Genomic DNA, 15,891 nt, shown 5'->3' on the forward strand with positions numbered 1-15,891 from the left:
TCAAAGGACTGATATGGACCCCATATTGGCATAGCTCAGCTATACGCTGAAAGGGACACCAGGTGGTCTGTTGTTCACATGCTGTTATACTGTATATGAAAACAAGAAGTAAAAACAATGATAGCTACAGTTTTATTCATTAAATGTCAATACAGCAGCAGGAACAGTGATAATGCATTGACTAATGTAACTGTGTGATGATGTTTAGGAGGAATACGACATCATCAGGCATGTATTACTGGTTCAACCAGTGATATCCGAGGAAGAAGGTGTTTGTATGACTCAATTCATTTCAATGATAAATTAAGAAAACAATTGACAAGGTATGGATATGGTTTGCAGATTTATTTTTGATTCATGAGAACATTTGACCAAAAATCATATTGTATGACCTGTTGATAATGTGTCTCATCTGGACTTCGTCCCTCACTCTTCAGCCATATTCCCCTGGAAAAGAATGTGAAAAGAATAAAAAAACGTCTTGCTTATACTTTACTATAATGGGATTTTTATAGCTTATATATTACCATTTGCTGCATTGCAATGTATTACAGTATACAGTTGAAGTTGGAAGTTTACATACACTTAGGTTGGAGTCATTAAAACTCGTTTTTCAACCACTCCACAAATTTCTTGTTAACAAACTATAGTTTTGGCAAGTCGGTTAGGACATCTACTTTGTGCATGACACAACAAATTTTTCCAACAATTGTTTACAGACAGATTATTTCATTTATAATTCACTGTACCCCAATTCCAGTGAGTCAGAAGTTTACATACACTAAGTTGATTGTGCCTTTAAACAGCTTGGAAAATTCCAGAAAATGATGTCATGGTTTTAGAAGCTTCGGATAGGCTAATTGACATCATTTGAGTCAATTGGAGGTGTACCTGTGGATGTATTTGAAGGCCTACCTTCAAACTCAGTGCCTCTTTGCTTGACATCACAGGAAAATCAAAAGAAATCAACCAAGACCTCAGTAAAAAAAATTGGAGACCTCCACAAGTCTGGTTCATCCTTGGGAGTAATTTCCAAACACCTGAAGGTACCACGTTCATCTGTACAAACAATAGTATGCAAGTATAAACACCATGGGTCCACGCAGCCGTCATACCCATCAGGAAGAAGACGAGTTCTGTCTCCTAGAGATTAACGTACTTTGGTGCGAAAAGTGCATCTCAGTCCCAGAACAACAGTAAAGGACCTTGTGAAGATGCTGGAGGAAACAGGTACAAAGGTATCTATATCCACAGTAAAACGAGTCCTATATCGACATTACCTGAAAGGCCGTTCAGCAAGGAAGAAGCCACTGCTCCAAAACCGCCATAAAAAGTCCAGACTACGGTTTGCAACTGCACACGGAGACAAAGATTATACTTTTTGGAGAAATGTCCTCTGGTCTGATGAAACAAAATAGAACTGTTTGGCCATAATGACCATCGTTATGTTTGGAGGAAAAAGGGCGAGGCTTGCATGCCGAAGAACCCCATCCCAACTGTGAAGCACGGGGTGGCAGCATCATGTTGTGGGGGTGCTTTGCTACAGGAGGGACTGGTGCACTTCACAAAATAGATGGCATCATGAGGCAGGAAAATTATGTGGATATATTGAAGCAACATCTCAAGACATCAGTCAGGAAGTTACAACTTGGTCGCAAATGGGTCTTCCAAATGGACAATGACCCAAGCATACTTCCAAAGTTGTGGCAAAATGGCTTAAGGACAACAAAGTCAAGGTATCGGAGTGGCCATAACAAAGACCTGAACTCAAAATTTGTGGGCAGAACTGAAAAAGCGTGTGCGAGCAAGGAGGTTTACAAACCTGACTCAGTTACACCAGCACTGTCAGAAGGAACGTGCCAAAATTCACCCAACTTATTGTGGGAAGCTTCCGGAAGGCTACCCAAAACATTTGACCCAGTTAAACAATTTAAAGGCAATGCTACCAAATACTAATTGAGTGTATGTAAACGTCTGACCCACTGGGAATGTGATGAAAAAAATTAAAGCTGAAATAAATCATTCTCTCTGCTATTATTCTGACATTTCAAATTCTTAAAATAAAGTGGTGATCCTAACTGACCTAAGACAGGGATTTTTTTTACAAGGATTAAATGTCAGGAATTGTGAAAAACTGAGTTTAAATGTAATTGGCTAAGGTGTATGTAAACTTCCGACTTCAACTGTATATTTTTTTCTTGAAGTGTACTACGGGACTGGCACAATGTAATAAAGATTTAGCAACAAATGCTTGTTTTGTGTGATTCGATTTTTTCGTCACAATTTTTTATAAACGTTAAATGTAATCGTACCTTGCTACCAATTTCACGGCTCTTGGCTCTCAACTTGTTGACCTGGGACTCAGAGATGTCTGCACGCTCCTGAGCTTCCTCCAGTTCATGCTGCACCTTCCTGTACCTGGACAGGTGAATGTTGGACTGCTCCTCCTGTAGGATTGCAAATACACATTTCAACAATGATGCTGCATATTTGGCAAAACATGCAAAGTTCAAACTTCTGATGAATTGTTTACCTTATCATCATCAAACTCTTATAAATAAAGAAGTAATGATCATACCAAAAGTACAACAGAAACCAACTGCAGGGTAAAAGGTCTCAGTAAACTTGATTATTTTGACTTTATTCAGGTTTCATATAATTTGGGTTGTATTACATATCCCATTTCATATTGTGCTTATTTTTTCTGCAAGCTGTACCTTAGATACGATTTTATATATACAAAATATATTTCCATCTTTTCCAATAACCATCATTATTTACTAGGCCTATTTATAATATAATAATATATGCCTTTGAGCAGATGCTTTAATCCAAAGCAATTAACAGTCAATCTATAAATGAAGTTTGTTATTAGGTAATAGACCATGGTGCTTGCAACACAAAGGGTCGTGGGATTGAATCTTCTGGGGCCACATTTTACGTATGGGTGGCCCCAGCAGGTTCAAACCCACGACCCTTCGCGTTGCGAGCGACATGGTCTACCGACTGAGCCACACAGGATCACTACTTTACTTTATCTACAGTCTGCTTTACTTAGTAACAACTTCCTCTGTTACATTATTATTACCTAATAACAAATTTGATTTATTAAGGATTCCTTGAAACAAGTACATATAAGTACCTAACATATAGTTAGTTATTCATTTGTTTGAATATTTTTAAATAAGTAGCAAAATTCTGTTTTTATTATGTCACCATTACTTTAAAAATCTGTCATTGAGTATCATACTCACAGCATCCTCAGCCGCTCTCTTGTAGGCCTTCATTTTTAACTGAAGCCTGTCCACCAGATCCTGCAGCCTGCTCACATTTTTATTGTCCTCTTCGGTCTGCACAGTTTACAAGAGATTGACATTTAACATTTCCTGTCAAATGGTCCACTGCAGTATACAATATTTGGTTTTTTATTATCAAGATTCATGGTTGTACCTGGTAGGTGAGCTCCTTGACTCTCCTCTCATATTTACGAACACCTTTAATAGCTTCAGCTCCACGTTTCTGTTCAGCATCAACTTCACTCTCCAGTTCACGAACCTTACATATAGGAGTTCCATTTTTTATCAGTTAAGGTTTCATATATAATGTAGCTTGCTCTACATCCCTATATGCTATAATGTATAGTCCATACCCTAGCCTCCAGTTTCTGGAGTTGTTTTTTTCCGCCCTTCATGGCCAGATTCTCAGCCTCATCCAGGCGGTGCTGCAGGTCCTTGACTGTAACCTCCAGGTTCTTCTTCATCCTCTCCAGGTGAGAGCTGGTGTCCTGCTCTTTCTTCAGCTCCTCTGCCATCATGGCAGCCTGGAGTAATATGTTGTATACATTGATTATATGAACACTTCTGCAGTACTTGTAAAGGGTAAAGTATGTAATACTTGCAGATTGGGTATGTAAATGAAATGTCCAAACTATTTTTGCGTTCATTCTAAGATATTGTCATTATTACTCAAGAAAATTCTAATGGATATGAACAAAATAGATACAGAAGGCAGAAGATGAAACTCACATCAGTGATGGCCTTCTTGGCCTTCTCTTCTGCGTTTCTTGCCTCCTGGACAGTGTCTTCCATTTCACCTTGGACCTGAGTAAGGTCAACCTCCAGCTTCTTCTTAGTGTTGATGAGGCTGATATTCTGAATGAATGGGGGGCATTTATAAACGCATGCCAAAACTTGATTGTACTTCTCCCGATTTGTAACTGAGAGAAAGTTAATATTTTATAAGTACCTGAGAGTGCAACAGTCCAACACGCTCACTGGCATCAACCAGCTCCTGCTCGGCCACTTTGCGGCCTCTCTCTGTCTGCTCCAGGGCAGCCCTCAGTTCTTCAATCTCAGCCATCATCAGATTATTCCTGCGCTCCACCATGGCTACTTGTTCCTTCATGTCATCTGCGACGCGGATGGCGTCGTCAAGTTGCAGTTGGGCATCCTGAGGTTTAGAGGAAAATGTATTCTAACGTCATCTAAAGAGAAAGAACAATTCATTTGGGACTCCATACAAAAATCAAGTATATATACCTTGAGGGCTCCCTGGACGTTCCTCAGCTGTTTCTGGGCTTCAGCAGCCTGCCGGTTGGCATGGCTCAGCTGAATCTCCATCTCATTGAGGTCTCCCTCCATCTTCTTCTTGACTCTCATGGCATCATTCCTGCTCCTGATCTCAGAGTCCAGAGTGCTCTGCATGGAGTCCATCATCCTCTGGCTGTTCCTCTTGATCTGCTCCGTCTCCTCATCCTTCTCTGCCAGCTTCCTGTCAACTTCGCCTTTGATCTGGTTGAGCTCCAGCTGCACACGAAGAATCTTGGACTCCTCATGTTCCAGTGTGCCCTAAATAATAGAATTGAGCAATGACCAAAGTAATGTAGGGATCAAGGTATGACATGTATATCATCATGATCACTTTTTTGACATAAAAACTCTTGTGGGGTATACCTCTGCTTCCTCTAGCGCAGCCTGGATTTCTGCCTTCTCATTCTCCACGGTCTTCTTTGCCTTATCCAGCTCATGGATGCTCTTCCCAGACTCACCGACCAGTTCAGTCAGGTCAGAGATCTCATCTATTGAAATGAAAAGGGGAGAGAAATTAACAACATTGTAGATTTGTATCCACACAGCATATACCGTGCACTGACATTTTTTGTTGTCGTCATTTTTATTTTCCCATACGTTGCAGGTTCTTGTTCTCTCTCTTCAGTGTCTCCAGGTGGTCCAAAGCTTCTTCATAGGAGTTCTTCATCTTGAACAGCTCAGTGCTTAGAGAGCGAGCCTCTTTCAGAGACCCCTCTAGCTCTGCCTGGCCCTCCTCGTACTTCTGCTTCCAATCGCTCAGAACCTGGGAGCACAGGTAAGTAAATTAATACACAAGATTAAATGCATAGATTTTACTGTATTTCATTCACATCTTTGTCAAAACATTACCTTGTCAAAGTTCCTCTGCTTCTTGTCAAGCTGGGCAGCTGAAGCATTAGCTCTCTCCACATCAATCATGAGATCCTCCACTTCACCCAGGAGTCTCTGCTTGGTCTTCTCCAGAGAAGCACACTTGGCGTTTGTTGCTTCAACAGCCTCCTGTGCATCTTGCAGACGCTGGGTAAGCTTTTTCCTGTCAAAAGAAAAAAACTCAGATTTTAGCTATTGTAGGTACTTTGGTGAGTATGAAGAGTGGTAGAATGTTTTTCAATTACTTGGCATCCTCAAGCTCCTCAGTGCGCTGAATGGCATCAGTTTCATATCTGGATCTCCACTGAGCCACCTCACTGTTGGCCTTGGACAATGCCCGCTGCAGTTCAGCCTTGGCCTCCTGCTCCTCCTCATACTGCTCCCGAAGCAGATCACAGTCATGGCGGGCTGACTGCAGACCATGGGCTAGGGCATTTTTGGCCTAATGGTCAACAGTATGGTGGAAAAAAAGTCAAATTAAGCACTTAAGCCAAATATAACATTTATATGAATCACAAAGATGCAGTATAGTAGAAGATGGCATTGAACCTTCACTTCCTCTTCAATCTGCCTTTTGAGATCCTCAATCTGCTGTGTGAAAGTCTGCTTGGCCCTGGTCAACTGGGAAACAAGAGATTCTTTCTCCTCCATCTGACGACCAAGTTCACCTGATTGAGACAGAGAAAGTTGGAAGTTAGCTTTTTTGGTATTATGGAAAACAAACAGAAATACAAACTTTTCATTTTAAACTCACCATTCTCAGTCAGAAGCCTTGCTCTCTGAACATTTATGTCATTAAGTTGGCGGACATGCTCATCATTCTTTGTCTTCAATTCACTCAGTTGATCCTCAAGGCTTCGGCACATTTTCTCTAGATTACCCTATCAACAATGTTCAACAGGTTATCGAGCAATTTTTCATGCTTTTTGATAAGTGTATTTATCATTTTTTTATATATATTCTGTCAACCACATCATCTCCCACCTTTGCCTTGGCGATAGCTTCCATGTTGCTGGAGAGGTCATCAATCTCCATTTTGTATTCACTCTTCTCCTTCTCCAGCTTCTGCTTGACACGCTGGAGGTTGTCTATTTGTTCTCCTAGTTCTGCCACAGTGTCGGCCTGCTTCCTACGGAGTGCAGCAGCGGTGGCCTCATGCTGCAGGGTGGACTCTTCAAGATCACGACGCAGCTTCTGGAACTCAGCCTCACGCTTCTTACTCATCTCAATCTGGACAGATGTTGCACCTCCAGCTTCTTCAAGCCTTTCACTGATCTCCTCAAGTTCCCTGGAGAGATCAGACCTCTGCTTCTCAACCTTGGCCCGAGCAGCACGTTCAGCCTCAATCTCCTCTTCCAGCTCTTCAATACGGGCCTGAAATATATAATGGATTTAAATGTTTATTTGCTTAAAACATGCAATTCGGAAGATAGTGAATCTATCTCATGAATCTTATTCAGTGTGGTATATTGAACCGACAGTTCACCTGGAGTTCTTTGATTTTCTTCTGAAGCTGAGCACCCAATGCCTGTTCATCTTCAATTTTGCTGAGAAGTTGGCTTGTCTCAAAGTCCTTCCTGTTGAAATAAAATGTATATATTAAAAGATATATCAGGCAATCAGTTCTGAGAGAATGGTTCAACAACTGTTTAGATTTTAAAAGTACTTCTTGATCTTCTCATCAGACTGTTGCTTGTCATTCTCCAGGTCCATCAAGGACTCCAGGGCCAGTTTCAGATCTCCTTCAAGCTTCCTCTTGGCTCGCTCAAGGTCCATGCGGACTTTCTTTTCTTGCTCAAGGGAACCCTCCAACTAGACCACACAAGAACAGTTTCACAATATTTGGTTAACTGTTAATTTATTGTATTTACTTTGATGGTAATATTAAGCTGTTTTAATGTTGTCACATCTCTTACATCATCAACTTGCTGTTCAAGCTTGGTCTTGGCTTTGGTCAGATTGTTGACTTTGTCTTCCTCAGCCTGGAGATCATCAAGGACTTGCTGGTGCGCCTCTTGGAGGGCTTTCTTCTCCTTCGTCAACTTGATAAGGCTCTCATCTTGAGAAGACAACTCCTCTGTCAGGTTTTTAACCTAAATTGAATGATTTAATATCAAATCATCAATGCTCTGTCTTTTACATTTAAAATGAATACAAAACGTCATGGCTTATAATAAATCGTAAACCTTATTTTCAGTGGCATGTTTCTCCTTTTCCACTTTGGCCAAGGTGAGCTCCAAGTCATCAATGTCTTTCTTCAGCTCAGAGCACTCGTCCTCCAGTTTCCTTTTCTTGGCAGTCAGTTCAGCATTGAGCTCCTCCTCATCCTCCAGCCGCTCAAATGTCTCTTTGAGTTTGGCTTCCATCTGGATCTTACTCTTGATGAGTCCCTCACATCTTTCCTCAGCATCACAGAGAGTATTCTCTTCCTACAGCAGATACAACATAAATGAAGCAACACTGGAAATCAAAGGCCAATAAAATGACGTGAACAAGAATTGTATTAAACAGGCAATTTATTAACTTACCGCTGCTATCTGTAGCTGCAGATCATTATTTTCCTGCAACAGAGAAACAATTTTCTCCTCAAGCCCTTTTATCTTGGCCAATGCCTTGGCCAGATCCTCCTTCATTTTCTCAAAGTTTTCCTTCATTGCAGCCATCTCTTTTTCAGTTTCTGCTGATTTTAAAAGAGGCTTGATCTTGAAGTACAGCTTCATCCATGGCCAGTGTTTCACATTCATAAATGAGCGGATGTTGTATTGGATGGAGTAAATTGCTTCTCTGTAAATAATAATCATAAAATAAATAGGTTTGGCGGGGATTCTCTTCACTGGCTCAATATAACATGTACTCTTTAAAATAGTGTAGCTACCGTCTCGCCATCATCTTGACAAACTCTTTCCTCATGACGTAACCTCTGCAGAGGGCCTGAGTCATTGTCACCAGAGTAGCCAGTTTCTCATCTCGCATCTCCTCCAGAGTACCCAACAGACCAGCTTTGAAGAACACCTATAGGAATATGTATCTTGATTATATTTATAGAAAATATAGAACTGCTATTTTTTTTTAATTGAGCTCAACGGTTTTTTTTTGTGGGAAAAGTGATGGTGCTGTCTATTGCTCTACCTTGGTGTGCCCAAACTTGTACTGACTCTTGTCCACATCTATTGATCCCAGGAGCTTCTCTGAAGCCTTCTTGTTGTCAATAAATTGTCCATCAGGGATGACACTTGCGTTCAACACTCTGTATCTGAAATTATGATTAAGGGAGATATTAAAAAAAAAATACAACACCAAATAAATGTGTATTTGATGTGATCATGCCTATGAAAGAAGTACTTGAAAATCTTGTTGGCATTTTCCCTTACTGAACATGAATTACCTCTGCTTGAAGTCACCATATTGGATTCTGCTGGGGAAGCCCTTTCTGCAGATTCTGATGCCTTCCAGTACACCATTACACCTCAGCTGGTGGATGACCAGGAAGTTCTCCATCAGACCTAACGACAAGAAAGTAGCATGTTCTACGACTTTCCTCAAGTTAACCTGTACAATAAAGGAGCCTTATTTTCTCAGAATCTTTATAAACAATTATTCAAATAATTGACAATGAGCCCTGACCTGGTGTCTTTGACTCATTGGGAATCAAACAACGCACAAAGTGAGGATGGGTACTCCTCAAGTTGGTCATCAGCTTGCCCAAATTCTCCTGTGGGATTGGAAAATGTGTGAGTTGTGAGATTCTATAGTAAACAAAGTTGTGTTTGACACTTTTACATTTCAAGCCACATTCTGTAAGATGTCCAGTCATTTTAATTAATGAAATATACCTATGGAATTTAAAGAATATAAATTATGAACAACTTAAAGAGATGTTATACAGTACACCTGTTTTACCTTATCATAACCAAAACATGAAATACAAATTATAATGACCTATTAGCCCCCACAATTTACATTTTACAAAGTAATGCACAGTAGTGCATCATCGTAATAAAGGATAATATACATTTAGATACCCTGAACAGAGCAGACACAGTCTGGAAGGAACCACCCTTCTTCTTCTTGCCTCCTCCTCCTCTTGCTGCATCTGTTTACAAATGTGTAAGGCCAGTTATATTCTTATTCCAATTGGATTTTTACATGATTTCCCTGCCTGAACACTAATATTTACTCACAAATGTACATTATATACAGTGGGTCATTAAATAATACTGTATTGTGTGTATATATATATATATATATATATATATATATATATATATATATATATATATATATATATATATATAATCATAAATAAATCCAGTGTACTGAGATTCCAGTAATACCAATGCCATCAGTTTAACTCAAATGACCATTTCAACCTCGATGCATTCATAATCATAAACTATATAACAAGGGAAGGGGTAGATATAGTCTCATCTTGTAGTATGAGCAATTCTAGATACTATGGGATGTACCGTCTGCTTGTGAAGCTGCTGCTCCTACATACAGCATAGCCAACAGTTTGACTGAGGACTTCTGGTACAGTTGCACAACGGAGTCATTCAGGGGGTCCTTGTTCTTGTCCAGCCAGCCTGTGACATTGTAGTCCACAGTACCGGCATAGTGTACCAGGGCAAAGTGGGCCTCAGCCTTGCCTTTCCCAGGTTTAGGCTTCTCAAACGCTTTGGTTTTACCAATATGCTGGTCATACAGCTTGCTCTTGAAGGTAGTGTCTGAAGCCTTGGGGAACATGCACTCCTCTTCAAGGATGGAGAAGATGCCCATTGGCTGTGGGTGACAAGATGTGAAATATTAAACTGATAAGCAGACATGTCTGTTATTGTATTGTCTGCTTTCTTAAGATTTCACCTACCTTCTCAATAAGCTCAATGCAGGCAGCCAAGTCCATACCAAAGTCAATGAAAGCCCATTCAATTCCCTCTTTCTTGTACTCTTCTTGTTCCAGTACAAACATGTGGTGGTTGAAGAACTGTTGTAGTTTCTCATTGGTGAAGTTGATGCAAAGTTGCTCCAAGCTGTTGTACTAATTTTTAAATACAGAAACGTTGAAAGTCAAGAGTTACCCAACATGACTGCTAGTTCATATTTTGATCAGTAGATACTGTACAGCCATAATGTCTACTCTTGGTTAAATTGTTTTCAAGCAGCAGGATAAGCTGAACAGCAACGTGCTGAATTTACGGTATACAAATACTCACATCAAAGATTTCAAATCCAGCGATGTCCAGCACACCAATGAAGAATTGTCTGGACTGCTTTGTGTCTAACATCTCATTGATACGGACGACCATCCACAAGAACATTTTCTCATAGACAGATTTACAGAGGGCCATGGTTGAATTGTTCACCTACAGAAAAAAAACATGTTTTTTTATCCTGCATAAAATTCACATTCATTTTACTTTTTGCAAATCTCCCTTGTGTACAATAATTGAAAATAGTCTAAAAGATTCTACCTGTGGTACAGTCTGGCCCTTGGTCACCATCTCATTCCCGACCTTCACTCTGGGGTAGCACAGAGCTTTGAGCAAGTCAGCGGAGTTCAGGCCCATGAGGTAAGAGATTTTATCAGCCTCTGGTTAGGAGAGAAAATGTTATGCTCTTTAAACATTCTTTTTTTGATACATTGCTTAAACCTGTAAGTTAGGCTATATAAATTAGGCTGAACCGTGACCATTTCAAAGGCTTCCAACAGTTGAGTACAGTTGATATGGCAAGAGATAAGGTAGGTTAGTTGTCCATTGAATTTTATAATTTAATTCTGATATTTACCCTCAGTGCCATCAGGCTCAGCCTGCTCCTCACGCTGCTTCTGCTTGAACTTCATTGCCCCATGATGCATCACAGAACCAGTCAGCTTGTAGATGCCAATCTTCTCCTCAGCAGTGAAGCCTAAAATGTCAATGGCCGTCTATGGAGATTTTAAGAAATGTTTGATTAATGTTTTCAGTAACACAATGATACAGATTGTTCAAATGTTCTCTGGAAAAGTTGAATGGAATCTTGATGGAATGCAATGTAACTGACTGTCATGCTTTATTAAAATATGAGCTACGATATCAGTTAACATGTGTTTTCGAAGGCATACTGTCATTATACAAGTTGCTTTTTTAATTACTTTTTAGACATGTTCATGTTTTTTAGAGAAACGTTGGCTTCTAATATTCTGTTATATCATACAATGATATTTTTTTACTTACATCGGTGGCGATGAACTCTTCTGTATCATCAATACTTTTGACAGCGATTTCACCGTGACTGATTATGGGATAGTCATAGGGGTTGGTGGTGATCAGAAGTGCCTCTGGAATACAATAATGAATACAATAATTAGAAAAAACTATTTCGCACAGTTACTATTACTAATGTATAATGTATTTACTGTTGACCTTATGCATTCCATGTCATATTTCTGTATTCGTCTCTCACCCAGCAATTGTGGCTGGTGTCCAGTCATGAGCTGATAGAAGATGTGGTAGCTTCTCTCAGCAGACAGCTGGAATGTCACTCTAGACTTCTCCAGCAGATCTGAAGCATACGTTTTAGTATGAGCAGGAGTCTTTTACATTTGTCAATCACAACTGGATAAAGATACACTGATCATGAAGCACTTACATGTTTCAATATCAGCAGAGGCCAACTTTCCAGTTGTTCCAAAATGGATTCTGATGAACTTACCCTAAAAGGTTCATTAGATATCCATCAGTATACAACCCTTCAAAACCAAGAAAGCTCACAAATACAAAAATGCATTTTTTATACTTACAAAGCGTGAGGAGTTGTCATTTCTCACGGTCTTGGCATTACCATAAGCCTCCAGTAGGGGGTTGGCTGCAATGATTTGATCCTCCAGCGACCCCTAGAGATGTCATCACATTTAGTCATGTTTTGATGATGCCTACATACTGGATCTTTGATGCATACAACCCCTTTATACTAGATATGTTAGGCTACAGTAATGTTTCTGACCTTTATTTTCCCAGAAGTAGCAGCTGCTGTTTGTTCCTTCTTTCCTCCAGCCACTGCGATTGTCGCAAAGTACTGGATGACACGTTTGGTGTTCACAGTCTTTCCTGCACCGGATTCTCCACTGGGGGTAGACAGAGATTAGTTAAACTCCTATCATTCTTCTTTTCAATAATCTCACTTACTTTTTTTTTTACTAAACAGCAATATTACTTACTGAACATCCATCAGTGAGCAAGTTGATTGTGTTTTTTAACCATAATCTTACCCTCATTTACTCATTGATTTGGACTTACGTGATCAGAATTGACTGGTTCTCATGGTCTGAAAACGGAAAGGCATGTGTGAATAAGTTACAAACATATTGTGCAATTCTGTACATTAAGTCATTTTAGTAGCATGGGTATTTGTGTACCAGTGAGCATGAACTGATAGGCATTATCAGAGATGGAGAAGATGTGGGGTGGGGCTTCAATTCTCTTTTTGCCTCTGTAAGCATTCACAACGACAGAGTCGTACACTGGGAGCCACTTGTAGGGGTTCACAGTGACGCAGAACAGACCAGAGTAGGTCTGTAATAGAGGAGAATAATGTTTGTTAACATTTCAACTCTCCATTGATTCATGTCTTGAACGCTAGATTATCTTTCATTTAAACTCACGTAGATCATCCATGCTGCGTAACGCTCTTTGAGGTTATACAACACTGTGGCCTCATTGAGGTGGGTCATCATGGCCATGTCCTCAATTTTATCGTACTTTGGAGGGTTCATGGGGTGGATATCATCCTCCTTCACAGTGAGAACCTGTGACAGGAATAACATTTTGTAAATGACTGGTTACTCAAACAATTAGATGATGGTTTTAATTAACTCATATCACAGGTTTGAGCTTAGAAAACAGCATAGCCATCACCGCATTAGAATATGTCAATAAAATATTTTTCACTGCCATATTTTCCGTCCTACAGAATTCTCACTGTTGTAGACATCTACTTACTTTGTTACACAGTGTTTTGACAGTGGCTTTTCCACCCTCTTTACTCTGGAGAACTCCTTTGAGGTACATCTCTTTGGGCTCAACCACAAAGAAAGCTGTTTTGGCATCAAAGGGAGCAGCCTGGGATGCAATCCTCTCTCTTTCTGGCTTTCGGAGGTAGATGGCCGCCGGGCCAAATGCCGCCATCTCTGCATCGGTGCTCATGATTACCCTCTGCCAAGAAAAGAAAGAGTTATTTTATCTACCATGACAAATGCCAATGCTAATCTTTATCTTCCACAAACAAGAATCTGAATGATTTTTAGATCTTGGTGGTAATGTCCCATGTTCTTACTTACACTACATTTCTCTGAAAACCTTTACTGTATGTGATGAACTCTTTATACAATTTTATCAACAAGATCTAGCTTAAGCATCTTCCTTTGACTGATCTTGGTAAAGGCTATATTTTGTATTAAGCATTTGAAGTGCTCCCCAGTCAGTGTTTCCCCATACTAACATTCTACATGCCAGATACAGTTAACACAGTGTACCTCTTTTTTTGCCCAAGTTCGTAGGATATTGCTGGGACCAAGTTGGTAAGATGTTGATACTTGAAAAGAAACAGTTTTGTCAGTTTTCAATACAGTTATTATATATGTATTTTAAAGCACTTGTCTTTCCCTTCTAGCACTGACTTTGCTGATAAATACTTTGCTGATGGAAAATGTACCTGATACGATTGTGATGTGTTGTTGTCTCACCTAGCTGTCTTTAGATGAATGCACTAACTGTAAGTCACTCTGCAAAAGAGTGTCTGCTAAATAACAAAAATGTCAAATGTAAATATACACAATTGAAAAAAGTACAAAATGTTGTCATCTGTGACTGCAGGAGTTTTTTCCCATAAGTAAACCAGACAAGAATGTATCTCCAAAGGAGCAAATAAGCATCTCTCTGGCCACTAGTAAATCTTTGTGAGAGCTGTGGCACTTACTCACCTTTGCTGGGTGGCCTTCAGTCAGTCCAAGGGTGGTCATAGATGGCTTCTTTTATAGGGAGATGTGTGTTCACTGAGCAGAAGCAGTCCTCCCTTTTGGGACGTGTACTGTTTCTTTATTTGGTCATGTACGTCTGCCCTTCTCACTTCAGCATCCTTACTTGTCCTGTCACTGTTTATACGGGAACTAATAGTGTTAACAGCGTTGTCTAGAACCTGTGCAACATAAGCTAATTATATTTCTAAATCAGTTTGGTTACAATTGTAAGCCTGTTCTCTAATAATGCACGTAATGATGAATGGGATTTGCTAAGAGGGTGTTGTGGAGGATATCTGAAGGTCTTACACATGTCAAAACTTGTCAAATTGGTGCAGACTGTCATTTGTCTGACCCTCATCTCTAGTGATATGACAGTGTTGAATTGTAATCATGTTAAAATGTTTGCTAAACATCACAATGGATAGGATAAGGATAGATACCAAAAGGTCTCATCTCAGCTGTGGTTGTTTTGTCTCTCACCGACGTAAGAATGGTGCCACATGTTAAGTGCCGTAACAGCCGGAGGTCTGTTCACTTAAATTGAATAGTTGACGGTATTTGAAAAGATGGGATTGTGCATATCTGACAACAAAATAAGAAGCTTGACTGTTTTTCCAGTTTATTGTGTATGAAGTACCTTGAATCAAATACACGTCTCCAATAAGTAGTAGTTTTCACTGGGTATAAACGGAATACCCAAAGAATCATCACAAACTGACCTTTACGGAAGACATTGTTCCAAAGGTCTCCTGAGATCATCTGATGCCAATATGCTCTCATACGATACGCTATTTCCAAATGGGGACAGTGTCTTAAGTATTCTTTAGTGGTCCCACGTGTGATAAAGTTGCAATACAAATGTGATACACAATATCTTGGGCTTCCCCTTAGGTTCTTATTAGGACTTAAAATAAATATAGCCTCTTGCTCATTCACGCAGACACTTTTGAGATTGTTGACAATTTAACTGTGGAGAACCCTAATGTAGGCTCACACTCTTCAATCATTTTGTACTTTTATTTCTTATTCATGTTTTTTTTAGGTATTTTTTAATACCATTTTTTAAACTGCATTGTTGGTTAGGGCTTGTAAGTAAGCATTTCACTGTATTCACCTGTTGTATTCGGTGCATGTGACAAATAAAATGTGATTTGATATGGTTTGATTTGACACACTCAGATTTGCTCTGTAGCCACTTCAGGTTCAGAAAAATATACATATTTTTATAGATATTGTCATTCAAACAATTCACTTTTGTAGAATTTTAATATACACTGAGTATACCAAACATTAGGAACACCTACTACCATACCCCGTTCAAAGGCACTTAAATCTTTTGTCTTGCCCATTCACCCTCTGAATGGCACACATACACAATCCACGTCTCAATTGTTTCAAGGCTTAAAAATCCCTCTTTCACCTGTCTCCTCCCCTTCA

General features: G+C 39.7%; 1 protein-coding gene across 2 annotated transcripts; it reads right to left on the reverse strand.

The window, feature by feature from the left end:
• Positions 1 to 326: 326 nt before the first annotated feature.
• LOC115208050 (myosin heavy chain, fast skeletal muscle-like) lies at positions 327 to 14,468 on the reverse strand. 2 transcript variants are annotated; one of them, XM_029775790.1, is made up of 41 exons: positions 14,416 to 14,468; positions 13,969 to 14,027; positions 13,436 to 13,648; positions 13,099 to 13,242; positions 12,853 to 13,009; positions 12,734 to 12,761; positions 12,441 to 12,561; positions 12,238 to 12,330; positions 12,087 to 12,150; positions 11,901 to 11,999; positions 11,672 to 11,775; positions 11,244 to 11,382; positions 10,928 to 11,046; positions 10,670 to 10,819; positions 10,324 to 10,494; positions 9,926 to 10,238; positions 9,482 to 9,552; positions 9,084 to 9,171; positions 8,845 to 8,962; positions 8,589 to 8,712; positions 8,335 to 8,471; positions 7,988 to 8,243; positions 7,646 to 7,888; positions 7,376 to 7,552; positions 7,126 to 7,271; positions 6,946 to 7,036; positions 6,444 to 6,833; positions 6,214 to 6,340; positions 6,009 to 6,127; positions 5,705 to 5,901; positions 5,439 to 5,622; positions 5,187 to 5,352; positions 4,953 to 5,077; positions 4,539 to 4,847; positions 4,246 to 4,449; positions 4,026 to 4,151; positions 3,650 to 3,820; positions 3,451 to 3,555; positions 3,255 to 3,350; positions 2,313 to 2,447; positions 327 to 447 (listed from the first exon to the last, which is right to left on the reverse strand). In XM_029775790.1, the coding sequence occupies exons 3-41, from the start codon at positions 13,637 to 13,639 to the stop codon at positions 427 to 429; spliced, it is 5,832 nt and encodes a 1,943-aa protein (XP_029631650.1). In that variant the 5' UTR covers positions 13,640 to 13,648; positions 13,969 to 14,027; positions 14,416 to 14,468; the 3' UTR covers positions 327 to 426. The 2 variants fall into 2 exon arrangements, with proteins under 2 accessions (XP_029631650.1, XP_029631651.1); XM_029775791.1 differs by lacking the exon at positions 14,416 to 14,468 and adding an exon at positions 14,179 to 14,199.
• Between the last annotated feature and the right edge of the window lie 1,423 nt (positions 14,469 to 15,891).

This window comes from Salmo trutta, chromosome 14 (assembly GCF_901001165.1).
Source record: "Salmo trutta chromosome 14, fSalTru1.1, whole genome shotgun sequence".
Classification (NCBI taxonomy): domain Eukaryota; kingdom Metazoa; phylum Chordata; class Actinopteri; order Salmoniformes; family Salmonidae; genus Salmo; species Salmo trutta.

Coding starts and splice junctions, on each gene's coding strand:
- LOC115208050 (XM_029775790.1), bottom strand. CDS start 13,639: ATGAGCACCGATGCAGAGATGGCGGCATTTGGCCCGGCGGCCATCTAC. Junction 5,902..6,008: donor AGATTGAAGAGGAAGTGAAG/GTTCAATGCCAT, acceptor GTTGACCATTAG/GCCAAAAATGCCCTAGCCCA. Junction 3,351..3,450: donor TCAAGGAGCTCACCTACCAG/GTACAACCATGA, acceptor TAAACTGTGCAG/ACCGAAGAGGACAATAAAAA.